Raw genomic sequence first — 26,390 nt, 5'->3', positions numbered from 1 at the left:
TTAGAAGTTCAAACACCTTGTGTGATGGAAACGGTGCATTGATTAGCACGTACCGAGACCGCTGCAAGAAGCGTCAGATTCGTCACACGCGTAAGAAATAGTTTGTTTTTTCACACCGGTGGCAAAATCCACTGGCAACACAACCAGCTGACCACCCAACCCTCAGGGTGTACCCCCTCTCCTTCTTCCCCTTTCTCCTTCTTTTCTTCCCTCTTCTCCCCTCCCCTCCCTCTGCCCTTTCGCCAACCTCTTCGGTTGGTCATAATTTGTGCAAATTGCTCGATAATTATCGCAATAATTGCGACTCCTTTTGCGCCTGTGCCACCCGGTCTGGGCCGGTCGTCGATGGATGGAGATTTCGCCACAAATCCACCGATGCGTGTCGAGCACCAACAAGGAGTGCTGGCTTTTCAGGGAAGGGAACTGTACGGATGGGTTGTGCGTCAAGAGGGGGGGGAGGAGGCTTGTTTTTTCTTCTTTACATTATAAATGATATTAGTCAACAATGAGAAGTGAGTGTCCGGACAAATATCCTTCACTGGCATAAGAATATGTACCCTTATGGCCATGGCACAATGGTCCAGAGATGGACATATGGTTAATTGTTGAATGTAGATAGATTTGACTAAATTAATAGTCAGCTGATAAATACCTTAAAATTCTATTGATATCATTTAATAATGTGGAAGAAATTGTCAATAACTTTGGATGTTCTTTTTCCTTAATTTAACACATTGTATAAAAGTGAATTATTTTAATTATTTCATCGATATAAGACTTATCATTATTACATTAAAATTATATTTTACTAGTATTATATTGTTTCCAAACCACAGACAAAATTTGATTCTTTATCTTTGTGACAAAATTACAACGGAAGTAAGGAGACGACCATCAGCCTAGACTATACCATTGTGGCCTACCGGGGTACTAAATGCGTGATAAAAGCCCCGTCCGTCATTTAAATGGTACGCAGTAAAGGTGAAGAGCAGTTGAGATCCTGAACTTTGTGGATTTGTGGCCGTTCCGTGTCGATTTCTCTCCGAAGCCGGTCGAAGCCCCCTCGACTGACCTTTTTTTTTCGCTGGGCTCTGTGCCCGCAAACGGTACGGATGCGATGACGTTTTAAAGTGATCGTTTACCATTTTTTTTTTTTATTTCACGGTTATGTCCTTCCCCTACTGATTGGTGGGCCTGTTGGGGGGTGGCCTTCGAGAGGAGGGTGACTAAGGAACACATAAAACTCGTGTTAAAAACCCTACCCGTCCGTCGGTTTTACTCTTCCGGAATGATGTGTGACATGTAAGGAGGGTTCCTGGGAGGTTTTAGTAGAGTGTGAAGATTACTGATGTCCTTTTGTTTTACGTACCACTCAATTAAACAACGATTTTAACTGATTGTTTATGCAACTTTTTTCCCCTCGGGAGAGCAAAATCACCGAAGGGGGCAAGCGCCTTAACACTCGCTTGTTGCTATGCAGGTGTGAAACACACGAGAGACGCATTAAAAACGTCACCCATCCGTTAACAGCTGCCAATCACCTTTCCCACTCACCCACGCTGCTTGGAAGCAGAATATTACTTAAACTTACCTATGCTAATTGCCAGAAATTTTTATTGCTTCCCATTGTTTTTTTTTCTCTCTGCATCGACCAACTGTCTGCAAAAAACCGTCGTCCAAACATGTCGCCACAAGGACAAGCGACTTGGGCGCACTCGCGCCTACCATCCCTTTCTCTTGCTAACCTTCAAATCAAACCGACCAGTCGGTCAGTACAGCGTGCAGCATGCAACGCGCCTCACCGATACAGTCCATAAATGTCTGTCCTCCGGTCTGCTGCGCTGCCCCCTCCGGGGATACTCCACCAATGTTCGATTAATTGAATTTTAACCCTTCTTACACACACACACGCACGGAAGCACACGTGACACGCGACACTCATATCGTACGTTTGCCATTTTTCCTTCCATTTTAGGACAGCCCGCAGCAGTTCCGTACGCGAGGCCGCAACGTTTGCGAGCGAAAGTCACCCGAAACGACGCGACGACATTTGCATCTTGCCAGTAACAAGGTACCAACCGCCGTCAGTCGTCTACGGTCCTGCCGCGAGTGTGGTGCATCTCCGAACAAAAAAAACACACACAAAAATCAAAACAAACCCGATAACCGGGACGTGCGTGCGTTTGCATTGTTTGAAAGCGGGGGTGTTTTTTTTTTTGGTTTCCGTGCGTGAAACGAACGCGTCCAGCAGCGAGGATGACGGGTCGGTCGGTTACCGATGCCCGGCAGTACCAGTAACGCACCGTACGGTACAGCAAAACGTCAACCAGGATGGCCGATAGTGGTGGACCCGGGACGAACGGGTCTGCGGGTGGTATGCCGCCTACCCGTGGCCACACCGCCCCCGGGACGGGTGGACACCTTACCCACGGGCGTCCGGTACACCCGTCTGCAGCACCGCCGCCGCATTCCAGCATTCCCAAGCCGACGTCCAACACGGTAAGTGCTAGACATTACAACCAGCTTCAACTTATTATTTATTTTTAAAAGAAAAAAACGTCACTTATACGCAAGGGTGTTTTTGGTTTACATTCTCAATATATCTCAAACATAAAATGATCTGATTTCTTTTGGTGAAGAAACATTTCAATTCAGCTAATAACGTTTATTAACTCAATGCATGAATTAGATATTCAATATTTACTTCAGAAAATTTAAAACGTCCTACTGGAGGGCTCTACGCTAACCAGCCGGAAGAGAATTCGACGATTCATTTAGACCTGATAATTATTGAAGAACATCCGCAGTTTGAGGTTTAGCCGAAAAAGGTTGTCTAGGACGCATCTGAGGGAAGTAGTGAGAGTTGTCTCTTGGTAATAAATAATTAAAAGGGTATTTATCAGTACAGCTCCTTAGATACTTTCTTGCCATCATGTGGCGGATAGTCCTTCGAGAGAATAGTCAACACATTCTCCTTGGTGTTCAACTGGAAGTATTCTTTCTGCACGATGCCTTTCAGTTAGGATGTGGGTCTCTATCAAGTTTACGATGTTGCACTTCGCTGGTAATTTCTTACCAACACTTTCAACCGCAATTTGAGATACGACTGACCACTGATTGCGTCTATCTTGCCGAGATACTTCCTCACGGTTTGATCTGTTGCGCCGACCTCTTCAAGGAACGAAGCGGTCACTTTGCCCTCAATGTTCATCTTCTGCTTCACTTTACTCTCAGTTCTATTGTCAGAACCTACTCGAATTAAGTTGCTGTTCGCCTATGTCCTCTACCTTCAGAAGAGAGTACCTATTATAAGTGTCTGATGGACTATATTAATTGACTTTCATTAATTAATGTTACCAAATGAGTCTTATTACAAAAAGCAGGCTGTGGTTCGTACATCATAAGCTATCCGCCCTAATGCTATAAAAAATTATAGCACAACAAAACACTCCACACCTGTCCAAATTCCTCAGCGGCACAGCCGCACCGCAGAATGGTCGCTCACGTAACGTAACATTACATCATTACCTGCCGCATGCGAGAGCGGAAGCGGAAGTATGCCACCCGGTGAACGTGTACGGGGTGGCTTCCGGATGCGTTTATGCCTTTCGCGTAGCTACCGTAATTTGATTGCGCTCCCTTACTCGGGCAGGTGTATGTCGGTTGGACGTGCGCTTTGGCACACTGTTTCCTCACCAATAGGAGACTTTCGTGCGGTGATTTAAATGTTTTACAACCTAAAATATAACCACATGCTGTGTGCGCCGTAATTTATGCTTTTTGCATTACATTTAGCATATTATAAGTAACAGAAAGTAATGAGCAGCGAAGAAAGTTACAGAAAAAGAATTTAAAAAAACCATAAAACTACACCAAAATAAATCACAATCAGTCAATTGGTTCATCCATAAAACGGGTTCCCATCACTTCGTCATGCACTTTCGCGTATAAAAGTAAATAATAAGTGACATCCATCCACGGTTCGGCATTTATCGATCAAACCGTAAAGTGTTGATTAAAAACCCACCATTATCATAAAAATAACCCACTTCGTGCGGACGGTCCCAGGGAAGGAAGCCCTATTAAAATGGTAGTGTGATGCAGAGAGAATAGGGTCGTCCAAGGGTCAATTACGGATGTGCCTTTTATTACGTTGCGCCATTGCTGGAAGCCTTGCAAATGCACCCCGGGGTATGCTGAAATCACAACTGCATCGACCTAACACACAGAAACACGCTGCGATCCGGTGGTGAATGCAGCATTAAGGGTTAATTTCTTTAATTTAAAGATCTGCCATAAAATTACATCTGATTAAGGAGGACGATTTGAAAAGGCATAATATTAAGCCATAACGCTATTAATATCTCGTTGCATCCTGGCGGTAGGGGACACACTGATCCTCCGCCTACAACGCAAAAACAATCCCAGCGAAATATAGTTTTGTAAATACGCCAAGCGGCAGTGGAGATGGTTGTAAAATTTCCATTGCAATTTCCATTTAGCATTCCTAAGTCCCACTTGCCAGACACTCTTAGCTAGACGTAGTCCAACAGTGACCGTTCATCGGGCGGTGTTGTACAATTTTATAGCTATGAAATAAGGCTCATCACCGGGTGACAACTTTATGACACTTTGCCATCCGGCACCGGGCACGGTACCCGACCCGCATGCGGATACGATGAATGAAAATATCTCTATCGCTTGGCGTGCACGGAGAAATAATATCCGCGACGACATTCCGTTCGGCCAATAGGGCGAAAACGATCGGAAACATACCGCGAACGGTGTTCGCGACCATTATTGAACCACCGTCTACCCAGATGAGATTGTGACACTCAGACCGGCGATAAATTCTTCAACAATCGGTTGCACCATTCCGAAACCGGCAACAACCGTTCGCATCAAGCAAAAAAGCACTGGTAGCAATCGACACACTGCAATCGACACACCAACGCGCAAGTAGTTTAGTTATTAAAATTAGAAAATCAAGCAGTGGTCTACGGGTGCATCGTTGCCGGTGTGTGGCTTGGTGGCCGGTTTTGACCAACGCGTAAAATGAAATTATTTGGTTTTTTTTTTTGCTTTGTTTTTTTTTTGGCGTGTGTGTGCTTTTGCCCGATCCAAAGCTGCGAACGGGGCCAGCAAATGGAACGCCCAGGCGACCGAAAATAGCGCCGTGCGCACTGCACTGCAGCGGGATGAGCGTTCGCAGCATCCGGCAGTGTTGGCGCCAACGTGAGCCGTGCATCTAGCACCCGGAGCGTGGTAGAACATGCTGAAACAATCAAAATTCTGGCTGTGGGTGTTGGTTGGAAGCGCATTTTGTTGCGTGCACTGCAACACTTGTTGCCTGCCTGGTGGTATTTCGGGTGTTCTAAGAATATCTGAAGAAGTCCCTGAAAGTCGCATAAAGCAAGTCCCATACACCTGATACCACATCAACATTCCTCATCGTGCTCATGAGTGGCCACACACACACTCGCCTGTATTTACCACAAATTTCCATGGACTCGGTTAGGAGATCATCACAACGCGTGCTTGTTGTTACGCCTTCGCTTATCAGCTACGCATGTACGATATTTGCAAGTAGATCGTCACACTCGTTGGAGAAGGTGGAATGGGGTTGATATATGGCACCGGAATGTCCCCAGCATTACTGCCCCATCATCAGCACTGTGCCGGTTGGAACCATTGCTGATAAGCGACAGTCGATGAGGTGCATAAGAAAGGAATGCACCACTATGTGCATTCTTTCCGCACTCTTTCTGAATCGTTCTATCCGGTATAGATAGCAGAAAGTGTTTAAATAATGAAGATTGTTTTTTTCTTCCTGTAACAAAATCCCTTCGTAGAGTCAAAATGCAACATCCCTGAGCACCTGCCCTTCTGCCCGGGTAGTGTAAGGCCATTGGGCTACTAAAAATAGGTGCGTGAGCACTATTCGAGCACACTGCAGCAGTAGTAGCACCAAAACTCCGCCCTCTTCGTTTTGCGAACCCACGGTATATTAACGCACGCCCTGCGCTGATGACTAAGAGCACTAGCTTTTTCTTGCACGAATTTCGTTTAGAACACTTTGGGTGCAGAGTTTTATGTACTGTGTACCAACCCTTAGATCTTTCCAACAAACCATGCATTGTGTATTGATATTTGAGCACTTTGATCTGTCTTCAGATGTTGAAATCAAACGAAGGGCAATTGCTGTAAAAGTGTAGTCAAAGATAAGAGTCGACTATGCTTTCATGACTTCGAACAACACTTTGGTTTCCGCACCGAACGCTTTGATATGTTCTTGCGTGTAGTGTCAACAGTGCAGATTCCTTCCTTTCATCCCTATGGCAAACCAACGCACCGGATATCTTACGAAAACCCGGAAAACATTCGCGCGGTCCCGAACCTAACCTAGGATAACAGTCGCATCTTTTTGCGGTTTTTTTTTTTTGATCGCGGCTCGACACAATGATTCTTTCGCCAGCGCGTCGCATCCCTGGTGGGCCCTGTCCAGACATCGCATCCGCCCCGGTACGGCTCGCGGCGGAAACCGTCGCAGATGTTGCCGCGCGCGTTACAGAAACAACAACCGTTTTGTTACGCCTTGGGTGCAGCGGCAGATCGAACAGCCTCAACCTACGTGCCGGCCGAAGTGGCGTATTGAATTCGGGGTTCGGGGGCCCTCAACGGCGGACTTTATTATCGTGGTCCCGGGGAAAAGCGGATGATCTTTGAGAAAAAAAAAAACGGTTTTTTGTGTTGCACTTTTGCACACGGCTGCATCCGCCAGACGGTCGGTGCGGTGCGTGCAAATGCAAAGGCGACGGTCTCCGATCGCTAATGGGTTATGAAAACATTTTCGTCCGTATGTTTACCGGTGTCCGCCCAGTGCCTTATAGCTAGTTTGCCTGCAGCACAATGCCTGCCCGAATGCACCCTAAACATGTGTGGAGGAAGTTAGTATTTGAATTAGCACAACGCAGCACGGGGTACAAAGGCGAGCAGATTTCAAAGAAGTATTTATTTTTAAATTTTATTGTTTTGCTACGCATCGGGTGCTCGGTGTAGCAAGCTGATGTTGTAGTTGAAGGCGAACCATACCCTTTCTTAATCTAAAACGCATTGCAGTTTCATATAGTCAAGAATTTTAGTACACAAGTAGGCAAAATGTTATCAAACAACATATTTTTTAATAATAAAAGTAATTGAAATGTGAATTTTTGAAGTATTTAAAGAAACATTTTCTAAATTTTGCAATGTTTTCCAACAATATGTTAATATATATTCTTTATTGAAAAATATACGAAGAAAAAATGACAATATTTTACAATGCAAAACATTACATTTTAAGAAAAATCATTCCATTTAGACTTATTTAAGCACTTTTATACCCATTTTCAGAATGTTATATTATTTTACAAAAAAAATACATATCAATAATATAACATTATGATATGATTTAATATTAGGAAGATAACAATTTCTTTGAAACTAAACATTTAGTTAAAGAAGTCCAATTATTACCTTATCACACTCGGTTAACGACTAAACAAATCATATAATTTTAAAATTATTGCATTTTTTTTCATTTAATAATTAAATTCTATTGGACATAGTTGTTATATGGAATTTATATAAACTGTTTAGAGAAATTTACGTATCATAGTTACTTAACAGAATTTTAACATAATGTTTTTCTTTTTTTTTAATTTCAACTGTAACATAGCTGCCAATTTTTTTTTTTTGAAAGAACTTATATAGTTTCTTATATACATCCCCGAATCGACTACACCTGTAGTTGCGCGGGAAAAAAGCATCCCAGCGCGATTAGTGCGCATGGGTAGAAGCAACTACCCTTTGACTGCAGTGTAGGATGTGTTGCGACTGCGACTGCGTTTTTACTATTCCTTTCCCCGTTCTTGATCCTCGTGCGGGGCTGAGACGGCAAAATGGAAATTGTAACACCGCACAACTAAAGAAAGAAAAAAATCCTCGCACACACACATACAGTGGCAGGCCGCGACGATGTATGCAGACACTATCTGCGCGTTACGCGTCCCGCGGGATAGTTTCGTTTCCCGAACGCTTGCCACTCGAACCCACAGCGGTGGAAACATGCGCATTGGTGCATCGCTATACATACACGCGCACAGCCGAGGATCGGAGGAATGGGGGGGGGGGGGGGGGGGGTGAACGGGACGGCGGGAGGGGAAGCGATACGCGGTGAAACAGATGGGTGGAACATGGCACACAGGGTATGAATGAAGTTCTTGAACCTATCGAGTAGCGCAGCAGGTTCAGTCGATTGTCGACCCAGCTGGAAGAAAGTTCTTCACTTTGGAAGCTCTCTTTAGTGCCACCAGTCGCCAGTGTGTTGTGCTGTACGTTCAGTGTATCTAGTGCTAGCCGTGTGTTGTGAAGCCAGTGTACTGCTGCTGCCTTGTGGACCAGCCCCGCACCAGCATCGCCCGCCGGGTTTCACCGCTACAGAACATTTCCTGTGAGTTGCGAATTTATTTTCACCGAATTTTCACCACTTCTGCTGTGCCTACACTCGGTGGCGGGTTTTACTACCTGATTTGTATTCGGCCAAGTGTGAAGCTATTCTGCAAACCGTTCGCTATGGGTATTTGCGGATCCTGCTGTCGTCGGACGCGTTCCGAGGCAAGATCGGAACCGGTCGGGTGCGATAATCCGATCTACGATACGGTTGGACCGATCTACGATATGGTTGTACCGACCGTTCCACCGGGTGCACCGTTGCTACCGCGCCGGGGCTTGCGGTCGTCACCGGGCCGGGTGTTGGCTTCGTCCTCGGACGCCGGAGACGAACTCGTACCGACCAATACGCGGGCGGCGTGGAACCTTATCTACGAGCTGCTGGACAGCATGGCACCGTGCCGCGTACTGAACCCCGCGTACGCGCCGTATGTGATGACGCAGGACGCGCATAACGTACAATTCGCCTTCGTGGTGATGTACATTGCTGAGCGTGAGGATGCGCTGGAAGTGCGCGATGGCCACGAAGAGGTACTCGGGGTTTGCCCAAAAAGCAGCCAAAACAAAAAAAAAACAATCAATGACAGTGTGAGATGCACGCGCGCCCATCAACCGAAATTCAAATCTGCAATCAAACAGTCAATCGCTCGTCAACCTACGTTTTGGGGGAAAATTTCCGTTTCGGCCCGACCAGTGCAAAAAGGGTGAACAATTTTTACATCTGTTTCGAATTGCTGTTTGCAGCCATAACGAGCTGACAGGTTGATTGCAGTTTATGGCCATTGCAGCTCCGAAGCGCACGCTAGAATTCTCGCATGTACCTTGGGCGGATAAATGTTGCCAGATTTCGCCTTCAATCTGCACATGGCATGGAAACTGCTTCATATTAATGCATGTTTTGTTGACAGTATTATATATTAGAATTTTTCAAAGCTGTTGCTCAGTGCCCAAATATTCGGGTCCGCTCAGGAAACCTCGGGAACAGTGCAATATTAGAAGGATTTTTGGGTTGTTTTTTTTTTATAATAAGAGTTATGAATTCGAAAAAAGTTGAACGATCGCATTATGCATGTCGCTTATGATGTTTATTTTCTGTTTTCTCTAGAACTGCTTCACTACTTTTGATAGTTTTCAAGGATTTTTGTGGGTTTTTTGTTATAGCTTGTGGAACCTGATATCCTGAGTTTGTGGTCAGCATTCTTTTGATATTTCTCAGAGGAGTTTTTATTTGCTTTGCTACTTGGATGTGTCCCAAAAACATTGTGAAAAGTTTCATTTCAAAGTAATTTGCTCTGTCTGCATGTCACATATTTCTAGAATTCTTCCTGAGGAACGCCTCAGTATCATTGATTTTTGTTGAGTATTTTTGAGTGGAGGAAGAATTGGATTGAATTCCGCAAGATATTGAGAAGTCGCATTGAAAGTTGTGAAAAGTGCTCCATAACTTCAAGGTGTCATCTCGTTAAACGCATCAAGAATAATGCGCCATCCGTACGATGTACATAACCTACATCATTTTTAAAGCATCTCCAATTTGGAGCCTGATTCTTGTGCCTGATTTGCTTTACAACAACTAAACAGTGCTGCAGAACCTATAATTAAGCTTCTGATTGGGAAGTCACAATATCCAAGGTGCGATAAAACAGTGCCCTGGACCCGGTTACGGCATGAGGCGATGTCTTATTGTGGGGAAATAGCCGGAGCTGCGCTTCGGTATTCTAGTCCAAAAATTCCGATCCAATCCCTTTAATTGTAATATCTCCACGCCGGGGTTCCGCTCGGGGATCCAGATTTAATGCGGGCCGCCCAGGAACCAGTTCCTAAAACCGATGGTAGGAAGAGGGAGCGGGAGCGATCATTTCCCACCCCACCGGTTTCTATCTTCCTGCCCACGGAAAGTGTAACCACGATAAGCTTTAGTGTCGTGTGATCATAAGCGGACTAAGCGCAAGCTCCACCATCTTCAGCATTATTAGCTTACATTTTATTAGCCCTAACTGCAATCCGAGTATTGCCGTGCACGGCTGCAACGGGACGAAACGAAAGACCGGGGCAGCGAACCAGGACGAGCATAATCCGAAACCCTCCCACCGCCCCCCGACCTATTGCCTAGCGAGAACCGGGTGACAATAAATTACTCCACCAGCTCACAAACTAACGACGAGCGACGAACAAACACAAAAAAAACAGTCCAATTCTCTCCCTTTCTGCATGTTGGTTGGATGCTGTGTGTTTAGTGCGTTCGCTTTCGTGGTAACCGTGGGTTTTGTCGCGTCAATCGTAACCATCGCTTCTTTCCGTTGCGCATTTCTTCGCTTCCACCGGCCGCTCCGTTTTTGTGCCCTTTCCTTCCCGATGGTGTGCGCTGTTTGGGCTTGCATTTATTCAAAAAAGGGCTTGAAGGTGACCAAATTTCACCACTTTACTGGCCGCCGTCGCAGGACTTCCAAGGTCCTATTTGGCGCGGTGTCGCGCCTGGCGTGTGGTGTCGTTTTGTGGGCAATGCGTGCCACCAGCGCGCGCCGGTGAACGGGGTGTCCAGGTTCAGCATTGGTCCAGGCGTGACCCAATTTTATTCCCGCTTGATTTTTCAGTAAGCTACCGCCATGATCGGCTTTTTCTTCGAGTGCGCGTACGTAGGACTGTGCGTGGGTCCGTTTGCAAGGATGCCTCTCTGGCAGAGTGCTAAAACTCCGTTGCTCTTTACGTGATGCCGAGTAGATTGGCGGAAAAGGGGGAGAAAAAAACACACACACAGTAATTATATTGTAAAAATAGCTATAATTCTCAAGCAAGGGAACAAGTTTATGTTGCATTGGCCTTTGTTTCTAAATTATAACATTACACTCTTGACAATATTTCCTTGCCTTCATAAACATTTCAGCGCGATCAAGTTGTCCAGCATTGTCCTACACTGGTTCGTGTTTTTTTTTCTTCTTCATTTCACACAACCGAACCATTGTCCGAACCGATGTCTTGACACGATCCTTCAGCATCCGTTTGCAGTGATTGAGAAACAATCGCATCGTAAAGTGTGCACCATGCTAGATGCGCCCGCGCTCGCCAAATTTATGTGAAAACAAAATACCTCCCCCCACCCCCTCCTCACCCCCTTCCCAACCGTCCCTCTGTTCCACCTCCATCATACATCGTCGCGCTGTATCTTTTGTTTTGTTCGGAGGGAGAATAAATAAATGAAATGTTGCACATTGGGCATTTGGTGCAGATGAATCCTCGAAAATTGGACTCGTGCTGAGATTATAGTACGATTGTTTTTATTTTTAAGAACTTACAAGATTATGAAAATGTCTCCTAGTTTATCGATTTTTATCAATTGCCGTTGAGTTTTGGAAGTCAAATTATTAAAAATTTATATGATTTGGCTTTTGAAAAATTATGTCATCTTCAAATCCCTGTAACACATTAAATATTTCCGCGTAACTAGAAGAAAAGTTTAAAAAAAAAACACAATATTTCGAAGCATATTTTATTACTAAACCGATATTTTTATAGCAGTCAATGATATAGATACAGACCCAGATATATAATAATGTTGAAATTGATTTCATTTTAACTACAATACGGCATGTTACATGAATGATTTGACAACAGTTTTATTCACATTTAATTATGAGCAGCCAGTATTAAACTGATGGAAATTTGTGTAAGGTTTCATAAAAATATCCAGTTTCTCATTTTTTTTATCCCGCTAAATTGTTCCAAACGCTGCCCAGTGTGCATTGGAGCACAAACACACACACCGTCGGTCGTTGCAGTGTCCTTCGATTTATTGTCGATCTTACCGACCGCACCGAATGGAAAGCAATAAAATATTAAAACGTAGATTGCATGATTTACACGATTTTAAACAAGTCGTAAAAACTTGCGCGACGCACGAGAATAGCTTCCGACTTTGCCCTTCTTTAACCGTCAACTGGATGAGCGAACCAGTGCAGGGTGGAGTGGAAGGGGGGAGGAGGGGGGGGGGGGGGTGGTGATGGAATTGTGTGTGCGGCTGAGTATACAAGGGATGATCTTTTTAACGGCCGTGTGGTAAAAGCCGTCAGTACACAAAACGTCGCCCGCGGACAATCGAGGCAAATGTGTGTTGAAAAATATGCTAAACCTTTAACGCTGATTGCAATAACTTTCGACACAGCAATAAAACGAAACCGATCCGTTTAATATTTGCTTCCCGAGTTTGATTAGTGTATCGATTTTGTGTTTATTTTGCGGCATTTTTTTTATATCTTTGATAGCAGGTACATTCATCTTTTTTTTTTTGGTCTTCGTAAAAAAATCACAAAATGTTTCCTTTAATTGCACACTCTTTATTATCTGCACGTTTAGCTCACCTATTCTGTAAGTTAATAGTTTCACAACTGTCTGCCGCAATTGAAACGTTGCGCGTGAAATTATATTGCGCATCGAAGATTTAATTTTATTTGGCAGGGTTCGTCGCTTGTGCCGCGTGTGCAGTCTTTCCTCCGGCGGTAAAATCATCGAAATTAAATACAATTCTGCACCACCCGAACGTTTTGCGGTGTTCCGATGGAAACGTGTGAAGTGGCATGACGTACCATTACATTTCACCACATCATGACGGGGTCCGAATTTCTTCTTTTTTTTTAGTTTGGGAGGAGAAGAATGATTTTCGACGCAGCGCAATGTTTATTGGGCATGGAGCGTAATTGCGCTTTATTTAAATCGCTCTTTATTTTTAGCAGTTATTTTGGTGTTGGGAAGATACGTACATAATTTTACAAGTGCATTAAAAAGCGCATGCATTCAAGACCAAAATCAATCGAACTGCTTTACTGTTTGCCGTTTCGTACCGTTTGTACGTGTTGCTTTGCCGTTTGATATTTCCCACTCAACTGCACACTAAATTGTTTTGATTGGTAGGTAATTGGGTTCAATTATCTTCCTTCGGCCAGTGCAGTGCAGATTTTTCCGTGCAATGCTTGAGTGTAATTTCTTGGTGTTGATCCGTTAATCAGGGGTGCATTTTTTTGTTGTTGCCGTTCCGAAATGTTTATTATACAATTCGCGCCAACGTCTGTTAACGATTGTGGCAGCGCCGGCACACCGTTTGGTGTTTTGCGGTGAAGTAAAACAAGCAATCGTAAACATACCGTACATGCGAAATCTAAACAATCCGACAAACAAAGCAAAGCAAAACCGGGTGTCGCTGGTAATGAATCTTAGTTCTGAACCGCGGGTGCAGCTACCGTTTATGTAGCCGATCGTATTTCATCTCCCTTCCTGCATGGACGTTTCATGATTGATCACTTGTACGATGAACTTGAAATTTCATAGTTTATAAAATTATTGTTTTCTTCGATTTTTCAATAATAAATTGATGGTGTATGTATTTACTAGCTCACACAGTTAAATATTTCAACATGCTTGTTTCAACAATAGTTTAGCGTTTGAGAAAACATTGCTTTACTAAAATGAACTAACCTTAAACACCTTGATCATATTAAATAAACGAATTTATACTTATTACATGTCAGTAGATGTGTTGAACTAGGTATATACCCAAACTTCCTTTTAAGTTACAAAAAGGAAAATGTGAAATTGAAAAAAGTAAAATTGAAGCTAAAAAATTCCCAAACAAATGATGTCTAGTCTCTAGAGCCACACTCTTTCTTCACGTTTGAAAATAGCAAAGTAAAATTTATCGTTTCTAAGCAAAGTAAAGCTAACATTTCATGCATTTTTCTACAAGCACTGTGGAATATAGGATTCAAGAAAAATGGTCTAATTCATTCATCTGTTTTGGCTTTTTTTTTTGTCATCGCCATACAAAAACTCATGACATGTGCAGAATACATAAGTTACCATAATTTCAAGATCGTGATCATAATTTGCACGTGAAAATTGTTGTATATCTTACAAATCAATGTAATAGAACTTAACTACCTAACTTTCCCTACTTACATAATTCTAAACGCATCTTCACCCAAGTGACGTTTTTTTTTCTAAACACATTTTTTTTGGACAGCTGTCCGAAAATCACTATCAAGTCCTTCTTGCTAATATCACTTTCTTCTTTAACCGTGCGTCAGATCATCGCCACCGCTCAGGTGTGCGGTCCGAGGATTGTCATCCTGCACCGCTATAATGGTGATTTTGGCTTCACGCTGCGCCATTTCATCGTTTACCCACCGGAAAATCTCACGGTAAGTAGTCGCGGGCACCATCTGCTGATGCTGCCGGAGCAGCGCTCGATACACATGTAACCCGTTCCGCTTATTCCACAGGATCCGACGAACAATCCGTTGACTACTGCGGGCTTGTTGAACTTTTCGCAACCGATGGACACGGTGTTCGTGAAGAAGGTGCACCAGAACACCCCGGCCCATATGGCCGGTCTGCAGGAGGGCGACCGGTTGCTGGCGGTGAACGGCGTACCGGTTACCTCCATACCGTACTCGCAGGTTGTCGCCACCATCCAGCAAACGCCGAAAACGCTCACCCTGCAGGTGGTGCCGAAAAATTACGATATCTTACAAACGGTAAGCAACGGAACACCATTAATGGCGCACTCCACTAACAAGATTTCTCTGCACTTTTGCAGTTTTTTAGCGAAACCGCACACAACCCGGAAACGAACCAACGACCGCAACCGCAGCAACCGTACGCACCGAAACCGGTGGCGATCGCGGCAGGTGCCTATCCGAAGTCGAAACCGGGCCCACCGCATCCGCTCACGGTGGAGGGTGTACAGGAGAAGCAGGAATCGCTGTACAGCACGCTGCAGGAGATCGTTGCGGATAATGTCGGTGCACCGCAGCCGGGACCGAAGAGTCTGGCGGTGCACGCCGAAGTGCCAAAGATGCTGACCCATCCAGCCGTACCGATGGTGCAGCACATGACGCATCTGCAGAAGCCGATGGTGCCGGCCACTCCGAAGCTGGTCTCGATGCCGTACGAGCAGCAGCAGCACTATCTGCACCTGCACCAGCAGCAGCAGCAGCAGCAGCAGCAGTTTCTGCAGAAGATGTCCCTGCACGGCAAGGACGGTGGTGAGCTGGTACCGGTAACGGGCGATGCGGGGTACGCGCCGCTTGGCGAAGGTGACAGCGCCATCATGTCCCGGCTGCGCAAAAGCCTCGAGCAGAAGGAAGAGTTTCTGCGTCGTCCAACCGCCACGATGCAGGGCGCCCTGGTACCGATGGGAACGGTTCAACCACCCACCAACGGTCTGCCACCCGCGCACGATGTGCAGCAGCGCGAGTTTTACGCTCGTCCGAACCGGCTGCTGAAGTCCGTATGGCCCCCGAGCCAGGCGCAACTTAACGCTTCCACATCCGGTTCGGCGCTGGCCAGCTACGGGCTGCCAACCGAACCGAACAAACCGACCGGTGGTCTAGCGTCACCGCCGACCAGTTCGCTCGCCGGCACCGGCCCTACAACGAACGTGTCCCCAACCACACCGTCGCCGTCGCAAACGGGTGCCACCAGCACCATCACGAAACCGATGGTCAGCTCCACCAACATGCTGCGGGAGCATGCGTCCCAGCTGTCCGCTATACGGGAGCATTTCTTCACCAGCGGCATCGGTGGTTCGCTTCAGCTGCCACCCAAGTCGGCGCCACCATCGCTTGCGATTGCACCGGCCGCCATCACGACGACCGCGGGACCATCCTCACCGACCGGGGCGGCTACGGTACCGCTGTCCTCGCACAGCATGCATGCCGTCTCGGAGAAGGCGAAGTTGTTCGAATCGGGCCGGCCACTGTCGCCGGAAGGCATCGATCGGATGGATCTGTACAAGAGTGAACTGAGCCGGTAAGCTTTGCGCTGCAGGAAGATAAGCCCGTTGTGTGTATTCAATTACTAACACAAGGACCGTTTTTTTTTGCAGCATAAACACGAAACAGGTCGTGCCGAATGTGGCCGTGCGCAGGAAAGAATTTGAACTGAAGGCCGAAAGTACTGGTTGGCGAAAATCGATCGGTAAGCAGGACTCTTCTGTTCGCCCTCTTGCAACACTGCATAACGAACAGATTATTATGAAGAAAATCAATAGTTTTGAGGAAATGCGACAAGTATATAGTATGTTAAAGTCTTCACGGTATCAAGCTACAGAAAGATTTACAAGTGTTCTTTTCGAGAATAGCTCCATTGTTGGCAAACCTGAAGCCGTTTCTTCATTTATTTAGGTTATTAAACATTCGGAGGATGTCTATAGGCGTTACAGGTTGTTGTTCTTGCCTATTTTAATGCTAAGCGATAGCCCATATTTTCGAGATGCGTTGTTCATTTAGAACCAAACAATTTAACGCAAGATCATTTTATTATACATCTACCAATTATGGTCTATAAAGGGTTAAATTAGAATTATTAGACGACATTTATTGAAGACTCAAATAGTTTTTCAACAGTTAACTGAAACTGCGATATTTATTCCAAGTCTATCGGACTACATTAACCTAATTTATTGAATTTCTTGAGTGCTACCATTACATTTACTTCCACAAGTGTAAAGTACACGTTCCTAATCGCCGTCTATTGTGCATTGCAGAGGATAAACCCCGTTCGGTTAGCTCCGATTCGGAGTCACGGCGAACGCCGGTACGTCTGCGGTCACTCTCGGTGGAGTCCAACGCTACGCGCGATTCGCGACATTCGCTCGCGAGCTCGTCGCTGCTAACGACCGACTCGTTCGATGCTGTCGACAAGGATAAGGACCCGGTGCCGCCGGTTGCCATGATGCGCCAGAAGCCGATCCGGGACGATTCGTACCGCAGCGCTGTCCGCAACTCGACAGGTAAAGCTACCGTTGTGGCACGGGATCTGGGGGAGGGGGTTTGCGGGTCGGGACGGGGCGCCCACTGTACAAATGATTGATGTTCTCTTCCCCGGTCCGTTGGGTCGCAATGTGTATGGTTCAATTTGTTTAGCATTCTGGTTGCAAGGACCGCTACCATCGACATCGGGATCGGTATCGGCGCACGGTACGCCAACGCTAGCAGGCAGCTCGTCCACCAACTCGATCGGTTCGCTGATGTCGGACAGTGATACCGCGTGTACGGTACGCCCGATACCGCCCGTCCGTACGTATGCTGCCGCACACCGACTCCACCATCCACTGTCCCCGGCAGATACCGAGCAGATGCGCATGAAGTTGTTGCACCGCAACCAGACGATTGTTGACCTGCGTCACTTCCTCGATGGCGAAAGCGATGTTGATGGTGCGGTCGGTGGCGATATTGATATGTTGCACCGTCCCCCGCTTACCTCGCCACCGCTTGCACCGCTCTCGCCGCTCACGGTAGCGTCATCCGTCACGTCCACCTCGTCCGTACCGCTCACGCATCTCGCTACGCTCGAGCATCTCGCGGCACATGGCAGCGGTGGGCCATCCGCAACCGGAACGACAGCACCACCATCAACACCAACATCGTCAATCACCTTTCGGCATGGGACCGGCCCGATCCGTCCCACCACGCTCAACCTTTGCACAGGTTGGCGCACTTTCTACCCGCAAAAACCTTTGTCGCTTGCATCCCACTGCGCCGCGTTGTTTGTCACCTTCATTTTGTTATTTTTGGTTCGCTCATGTACTAATACAATACACCATTCCTTTGCAAACGATAACAACGTCAAGTATGGACATCTTCCCGTCAAATAAAACAATCATCACCCCATTTCGAACTCCCATCTCACTCCTAACTGCGCTGTGGCAGGAGAAGTCTTTGTAACCGTATTTGCGCTGCATGTCTACTAACTTGAAGGTGCTGACCGATGCGATACTTAGAACGGACGAATCCACCCAACAAAGCATCCGTAGCTCCGTAATGGTGTTCATGTTTTGTGCGTAGGTTTGGTTGGCATGCTTCCATAACTGACCGTAACCGTACTCGGCGGTAGGACCGACTGTACCGGCAGACATCTCCACTAGCCCAGCTAGAGGTTCCTTGCCTTCCAACAGTTCCAACGGTTACTCGCTTTCAACACGATTAAAACTTTACTCCCTAACGTCGTTGCATGAGCGTTCCGGTGCGATGCGGTGGCGTCGCACTGGGCGCAGCTCTAACCAACAACCCCTACTGACACCGATTAAAACCAACACCAACGGAACGCTTGCTAGACGACCGTGTTTAATGCCGTGCCGTTGTACTGTCTTCCGCCCATACAGATGGTTCCGTACCGGCGGTGGTGATGCGCCAGAAGCAACCGCACCATCCGCTGCTGCTGGAGGACGATGAGCGGAAGATGCGACGGATCTCGTACCTGCGGGCGACCGCACACGACAATCTCTTCCAGATGCTGGAGAGCGATGCGGACAGTAGCCCGATGTCGCTGCCACCGGCCGACACACCGGACACCGACGCAACGGAACCACCGGCGATCGAATCGCCCAGCCTGCCGTCGGCGGTTTCGCACGGTGGAACCGAAGGTTCGGCCCTATCGGCCGGCAAGATGCAACCGCAGCAGCTCAAGAGGTACGTACACTGCCAAAGGCAACTTTTCTTTACCTTTTCTAGATGAGTTAGAGTGATCGAACAGCAAGCAAATAATGGTCCGCGTCCAGAAGTCACTTCCAGTGGTGCAGTATCTTATCCCTCGTCGGTCTTTCGGTTCCCATCCCCATCGAAAGTTTTCCATCTCACCAATGTTCTCTCCTTGGTACTCTCTCCCTTTCTCTCTCATCTCTCTATTTTTCTTTCTTTTATTCCAAATACACGTGACATTTGTGTGCGTGTGTGTGTATACATCGTGTATGTAATTTATTTGTCTCTGTGTGTGTGACTGTGTGTGTGCAGTGCCTATCGTCCATGGCGAAGGCCTCGTCTTACCACCAACATTCAGCCGCTGCGTCGTCTTTTCGATCCGGTGTCATCCGATTCGACCGCATCGTCACCACTTCCACCCATCCTCGAAACCGAACATACGCCCGGCTCCACCGAACCCGGCTCCAAAAAGCGTTCGCGACCCCGCCCCATCCCCCGACCGCACGACCACCACGACGAACGGGACGTAGACGCGGACGTCGACGACGACGATGACGACGACGACGACGACGATGTCGACGAGACCCGCGGTCCACGGCCACCACGGTCCACGGTCGGCAAGGGCCGCTCGGCTTCGCTCGTTACGACCACGCCGCTCGGTGGTGGAACCGGTGGGCGGCTGCTCGGGGCGGCGGGCAGCCTTGGTAATCTGCACGTCATCACCACGACCACTGCGGGCGGTGTCGTCACACGCAACTACTTCTTCGCCCAGAGGTTCGCGCATCCTTCCATTCCAGACGACCAGTCTATTACCCACCCGCACCTGTACATGCGCCCGTACATTGTTGTTGTTGATGGATGTTTTCCTGTTTTTTTTTTTCATTGACTCTCCCGTGTTTCTGTGTGTGTGTGTGTGTGTTTGTGTTTGATTCTATATTGTCCTCATATCCTGTATTAAACATTCGCTGTATATCTGTTTACTGCGTACTGCATCCTTGAAACCTGGATATACGACAGGCCCTTTATGCTTAAAGTTCTTTGGAATTTCTTACTCTCTACATACTCTAGCCCACACACACACACACGCAACACAGCCATAAATCGATCAACTCATATTCGCCCATCCTTCTTCTTTATTCCAACTCGTTACACGCCAGAAATATCCTACACCAGATCAAGTCATCTTCATGTTGATCTCACGCTGAGATTAAACGCGCACGGCTAACTCGTTTCGCGAATGTACTAACTGCGTACGGACGCGTGTAATTACAGCCTCCTTCGCTTTCGATCGTAAAACCTGAAGCTACTGGATGGTATTAAAACATTTCATTCGAAAAAAAAACAGCAATCGCGGATATTAACGCACGGGCACTCGCCCGTTTGAACTGTCACATTAAACCCACCACTCCAAACTTCGCCCGCCTCTCCCCCGACGAACGTTTTACGAGACGAACTGTTTACGCTGTCCGACACAGGACTTTTGCACCCCAAAATTGCATTCGATTGAAAACCGGTGGACCGCTACGGTTCGTTTCGACCGGATCACAAAGCGGTTCCATACCGAAGAACAGCATCCGACGGTAGACGCTCGCTTCAGCCAACGTACGGCAGTAACAACCGTTTGATGCACCGCGATTTGCGATCGGCGTCCAATAAAACTAAACCACCGCAACGGTAGATTTTGCTAGACCGCACACCACGCTGCCTTTCACTCGCGGTCAACCTCATCAGATAACTGGGACGGCTCAGTGTACAGGATGCTGTGGCAGTCTCTAGCCATTGGTTTGTAGCTCGAACTCATCATCGCAATTTGTTGACTGAGCCCCGACTGGTGCTCCTGCAGAGAGAAGAGGGAAGAATTCGGAAAAGATCTCATTAATGTCTAAAAAAAAACCTTCGACATCATGACAATGCCTTTGCTACTAACAAAACTTTTCCAAAAAATTTTGGGTTTGAAGAAGTCTGACCCAGAGTTCCATCTTGGCATCTTGAGGTGGTTCTTTAACGCATAACGTTAGTTCCTTTTTCGCCTAACATAATTTTGTTACTTTGTGTTATTATTCGGAAGTCTGTGTTCCTGATCCAGAGTTCCTAAAGCTCGTTTACCATCTCTGTGTACATAGACAATTTGGACTGTATTCCTCAGTGAAAAGACAACAAGGCCCTTCGGTTCTCTACCACAAATCGCTCATCTCACCTCGGCAATGTGTTTTGTATCATTGTGTGCGCGCTGTGTTTCGGTGTTGTTCGTACCGTATGACAGGGAGCAAGACACCATACTGATTGAGCAGTCAAAAACACTCACATTCCCTTCCGTTAGCTAGAATTTGGTTCTTTTTTTTGCCAAAGCTTGTTTGTTTGTGTGTTTTTGTCTGTGGACAAAAAGTTCGAATTCCACCCCAAAAATGGGCACTGCACTGGTGCTGGGTTCAAATTTCCACCAATTCGCTACCATTTTCATTCCTCTTTTCTTTCCCACCTCTCTTCAGTAGTGGTGTACCCTCGCTATCTCTCTGTTTTTTGTTTCGTTTCTCTCTATATATCTGTCTCATACATATGCATACATCGCTCATCCCACATCCCTTTATGGTGTGCGAGTGTATTTCTTTTTTTTTTGCCTAAGTGCGCGTGAGTGTGTGTGTGTGTTGCTGTTGTTGTTGTTGATGTTGTTGTTATGCTCTCATAGATGTCATGCATGGAAGCTGTCAAAGTGGTCCGAGACCGATTTCTAATTTCGCAACCTTCACTGTTCCACTCTCCTTCCGGACAGCCATGGCACCAAATCGAAAGCACTGGCACACTTCCGGGACGGGGCGGCCGATACGACCGAGCCGCTGGTACGCGAGGGCGAACTGCACGTAAAGGTGACGCTGATCGACGGTAAGCGGTCGGCGGACCGTAGCTGGCGCACCATCCATGCCGAGCTGCGCGGTCACCATCTGAAGCTGTCGCTGGTGCGCGAAGGAAAGAACTCGAACCAGGTAAGGATTTTTGTCTGTTTTCGTACGCCTTAGAATTGAGTTTAGCCTCGTCCGTTGCTATTTCCATTAAACCGCACCGGACCGTTTAGGTGTGCTATTATTCCCACGAACAAACACAACGAACATCCTACGTCCAGAATAAAATCTCCAGCAGTTTGCGCGAGACGCGCTAGTGAAAGTACAAATATGGCAAAGGTTCCTTTACCACTTCCTTATGTCATGCGCATTCCATCGCGAACGTTTGCCATTTTCCCTTTCAATCGCGTTTTATGTGGAATATCAGTTTCATGCTAATACTGCCGCACAGTTTTATTGCTCAATTAAACTGGAGGTCTGGTTAAGAAACGGGTCATACACGGCGAAACCCACATGCGATGAAGAAATCCTTACGAACCGTTTAATAATAAACATAAATTAATCAAAGCGTGGATGGTCGCCCGTGTCATTGCCAAGGCGGATAATTCTCCTTTTCCTTGCACCACCCCACCCCGAACACCCCTTATGCATTTATGAACGGGTCCGCGTGACGGACTCACCATTTACCGCCCGTTGAAGTCTTGGAACCGTACCGTTGAAAGGTTGTACCGTTGGCTATTCCTACCGGACCTGCCCGACCAGCGTTATTAATATGAAGATTAAACCATCTTTATAGAACTATAAAAATTTAACTAACGTCGTAGGCGTGTGTGACACTTTACGGTCTAATGTTTATGCGCTGGTGCCAAACGCCCCTGGTGGGACCTGACCTGGCCGAGTGAGTCGTTCGAATCGATTGATTAGAATTGTGTGCAACCGACAGTATTTCGACCGGGGCACAATTTTTCCCTATCCAAAGTTTCCAACGATTCGCAGTGTAAGGGTGAACGAGTAAGTGCCGAATAAACAAGAGACTTAAACGGCCGATAAGCGACGAAACTTTGGGTTTTTCGGACAAAAATCAATTGCGCTGCGATGTTGTCCGACACGAGTATGGAAACCATCGTACGTGAGGTCATGCCATGGCTACTAGCTAACATACCCACCAACCACCCAGCCACCCCTTTTCCACCCTCGCGATCACCATGAAAACGGTGCAGAAAATAGAAGTAGGAGAAAGTGAAGAAGAAAGGCAAAGTAAGGGTGCACTGTGATCTTGCCACGCGGGAAACTTATCGCCGATAATCACCGCCACCCCGTTTCTACCTCCGCGCGCGTGTGACCGTGCGTGTGCAGAAAGCGTTTCGGTAGGCCCCGAAAAAATTGCCTTCCGATTTGTCGCCGTGTCCACCAGCGTACCCCACTTCAAACTTGCTATCTTCTCTTTGCACGGGCAGATGCGCCGGGTCAGACCGCCCACCCGTTCGCCACTCATCGGTTTGGAGCAAGCGTTATCGGGGGTTAAGAAGGAAGGATAAACAAAAAACTTTTCATTTCGAATTTTGATAGCACCATTTCTCTTTTCCAATCCCACAACCCGTTTTTACCCCGCGATACAGTGCGGGTGTTGACTTGGTTTTTCATACATTTCCGGCACATCACTCACTTGCTAGACGTTCCATTTGATGTGTGTGTGTGTGCGCTATTTTGTACCTCAATTTGTTTTCCACCGGGGAGCAATAGTTGCAACATGGCCCATCACGATCACGATCTGGCGATCGATCAATTTACCTTTTCCCTCTACGCTCTAATGCTCTTCTTTAAATATTCACTCTCTCCCAGCTGCATCCATCCTACATACGTACACACACACACACGTCTATGCTCATCTATCATTGCTTCATCTTTCGCTACAGTGCCCATGCAATGTTGTGCCGCACATCGTTTCCCTTTTTTTTCGACTGCCGAAAATTCCTCTCCACCTTTCAACCCTCTTCATCCCCCACTCGCTCCCATTTTTGCCCCCCCCCCCAAAGAAAAAACCAACCCCAAAAAACACATACATAAATGCGGCAGCATTTCGGGTGGCGATGAATCGCATAAAAATCGGAGCAATTAGGCATTTTCACTTCCATAACGACGCGCATTCGGTGCTGGTAAAGGGGGGGGGGGCGTGATGGGGGCCGAAAAGAAAACCAAAGAAGAGCCGAAAACAGAAAGAAAGAGTGCACGCGCGCCAAACACCCAAAACATGGCACCCGGTACAAATGGCAACCTCGTCATTTAGATGCGAACAAATGTGTGAGGTTGTTTGTTTTGTGCGTTCTTCTTAGGGGGAATTTCCACATGTTCCGCGGTCACATACAGCCGCATCTATCGTGGTCGCACCACTGCCACTTTTCTCTTTTCTCCAAGCAGAAAGAAAATGTACCAACGTTGGCGGGATGGCGCTCCGGAAGGCAAAGGGTGTTGAAGTAGACGTAGGGGAGACTGATGGAGAGGAAAAAGGAAGGGAATAAGGGAGGCCAAAATCTTGAACTTCCAAAGGCAGTAAGGGCTTTTCTGCCATTTTTTTTGGCATTTTATTATGTGTACGCACGTGGAAAATTGGCTGGAAAATTGAGGTGACTATAATAGAATTCTTTTATATGTGATCTTGAAGTCATCACTGACCTACGCCAATGCTGAAACCGAGCAGCGCAATAAATGTGTAATGTCCTTGGGGATGTTCAACAAGATAACGTTAAATGCAAGAGAAAGAGATGGAAAAGAAAGAGACACAAAGAAGCAGACAAAGGTACTAAAAAAACTAAACCAGAAGCGATGATAGTTTCTCTGTTCTGAGCGTAACGTAAGGAAATTTTTGCTGAATGTTACATTCCTTCGAACATTCCGCTGGAATGCATCATATCCGTCATATTTCTGTTCATGGAGTAACCCCTGGAGTATGGAACAATGTTAGTAATTTCCTACTACTAATACGAAATTCGAATATAATCCTGGTCACGGCACCAGAAAATTTAATTACCAATATTTGACTATTTTAAATACTTTTTTACCCTTATGGTAATTTTGTGATGCCATTTTGAATATTTTCTCCAAATTCACTGTGGTTTGAACCAGTAAAACGAATATTCATTGTGCGTTAACGGTTACCCGGTGAGTGACACAGTGCTCTGGGTTTGGCTGAGTGGTCTATGTCTCCCTCTCCACTCGCACAACCTGCGAGCGTTTGGTGCGTGAGGCGAAGAGTTTGCGAGCGAAGAGTATCCGCTGGAGTGCTCATACCGTAGCCGCGGTCGCTGGGTGGTGTGTGTTTTTTGGTCGATCCCGACACCCGTACAGTGCGCCATAGTGTTCAGTCCGCCGATGCCAACAGCACGCAGCGGGAGTTCGAACACGTTGTTCGAGTCGCGTACGCGTCTCCGCACCGTATCAAACCTTTTCTATCCAACCCTGTCTATTCCTTTCATTCCCAAAAAAATTACCCCCCATCCAAGTATCCCCCCCCACCTCCCGGCCCAGTGCTAGTCCTGTGGGAGGCATTTGTTGCCGGGAAAACTGAACCTTTGCTCCCGAACGAAATTACGGTGATCTCGCGCGCGGAAAATCGGCACCGAAATTTGCAGTGTTTACGTTTTCCCGGTGGTTTGATTGAGGAGGTTTTTTAATCCATTAAGTTAGTTCATTTTGGTTACTCCAGTGCAACAACAGTGCAAGGCTCAAATCATAGCAATCGCATCAACGCACTTGTTCCAATAAAGCAAGTGCTAGTTTTGCTGCTTTTGACCAACAAAAGGAAAACGAACGAAAAAAAAACGTGAAACATTTGGTGCTTCTTGTGAAATGTAGTTGGGTGTTGTTACTAAAATATCATTAGTGTGTGTGTGCGAGAGACTTGAAACAAACACAAAAATACAGCCAACATTCAAATAACCAAGCTGCAACCAACCATGCGACTCCATCAGTGATTAATTGAAAAAATCATTATTGAGTGTTTCCTTCATTTGAAAACGTGTGTTAGCTTAATCTCTAGGGGTGAAAAAAAACAAACTTTTAGTTGTTAACAAAACGAACAATAATTAATAATGCAATGGTCGTGGTACATTTCTAAATATGATATGCACGAATGGTAATGCTGCTGCTCTTAATTCACCCAAACTACCCTCCCATAGCGGCATTTCACTATTTCTCGCACTGCCAGCGTGTGATATCACTGGTGAAGAATTTTTGTCCACCGTTGTCCTTGTTTGGAATTGACCATCCTTCATATTTGGTAACCTTCACCGCTACACGCCCGGTGCCCCTTTGTTCGCCCCACTTCGCACACACCGTATTCGACACTGTCGGAGACGCTTCATATGGGTTTCCGACATTCCGACAAGGGATCGGAACCGATAGCAATCGGAGCCCCACGGTGGGTGTGGGGGGAACGTGTTGAGCCCTTGCGTATGCAAATCGCGTATCAAAAACCTTCCCACCGCCACCCCATGTTTGTGCAGGGCGTTGTCTCACTAGGGGCGCGCTGTTAGCATTTGCACGATCAAAGAAAGAAGACAATCCGGCCTATTTCGGGGGGTGTGGGGGGTGGTGA

The 26,390-nt window shown here is 46.7% G+C and overlaps 1 protein-coding gene across 1 annotated transcript in view; it reads left to right on the top strand.

Moving 5' to 3' along the window:
- The first annotated feature begins 2,256 nt into the window (after nucleotides 1-2,256).
- LOC128718106 (uncharacterized) overlaps nucleotides 2,257-26,390 on the top strand; it is a 36,420-nt gene continuing 12,286 nt past the window's right edge. Inside the window, exons 1-11 of the mRNA XM_053811783.1 lie at nucleotides 2,257-2,267; nucleotides 2,316-2,499; nucleotides 14,565-14,678; nucleotides 14,760-15,014; nucleotides 15,077-16,290; nucleotides 16,367-16,458; nucleotides 17,027-17,272; nucleotides 17,406-17,969; nucleotides 18,644-18,950; nucleotides 19,272-19,733; nucleotides 21,730-21,940. Of these exons, the coding sequence (XP_053667758.1) occupies nucleotides 2,257-2,267; nucleotides 2,316-2,499; nucleotides 14,565-14,678; nucleotides 14,760-15,014; nucleotides 15,077-16,290; nucleotides 16,367-16,458; nucleotides 17,027-17,272; nucleotides 17,406-17,969; nucleotides 18,644-18,950; nucleotides 19,272-19,733; nucleotides 21,730-21,940 (3,660 nt within the window). The remainder of the gene's footprint in view (nucleotides 2,268-2,315; nucleotides 2,500-14,564; nucleotides 14,679-14,759; nucleotides 15,015-15,076; nucleotides 16,291-16,366; nucleotides 16,459-17,026; nucleotides 17,273-17,405; nucleotides 17,970-18,643; nucleotides 18,951-19,271; nucleotides 19,734-21,729; nucleotides 21,941-26,390) is intronic.

The sequence above is a fragment of the Anopheles marshallii genome, chromosome X (assembly GCF_943734725.1).
Source record: "Anopheles marshallii chromosome X, idAnoMarsDA_429_01, whole genome shotgun sequence".
NCBI classification, from domain to species: domain Eukaryota; kingdom Metazoa; phylum Arthropoda; class Insecta; order Diptera; family Culicidae; genus Anopheles; species Anopheles marshallii.
The sequence above is the reverse complement of the archived record's forward strand: the minus strand, read 5'-3'. Positions and strand labels throughout refer to the sequence as shown.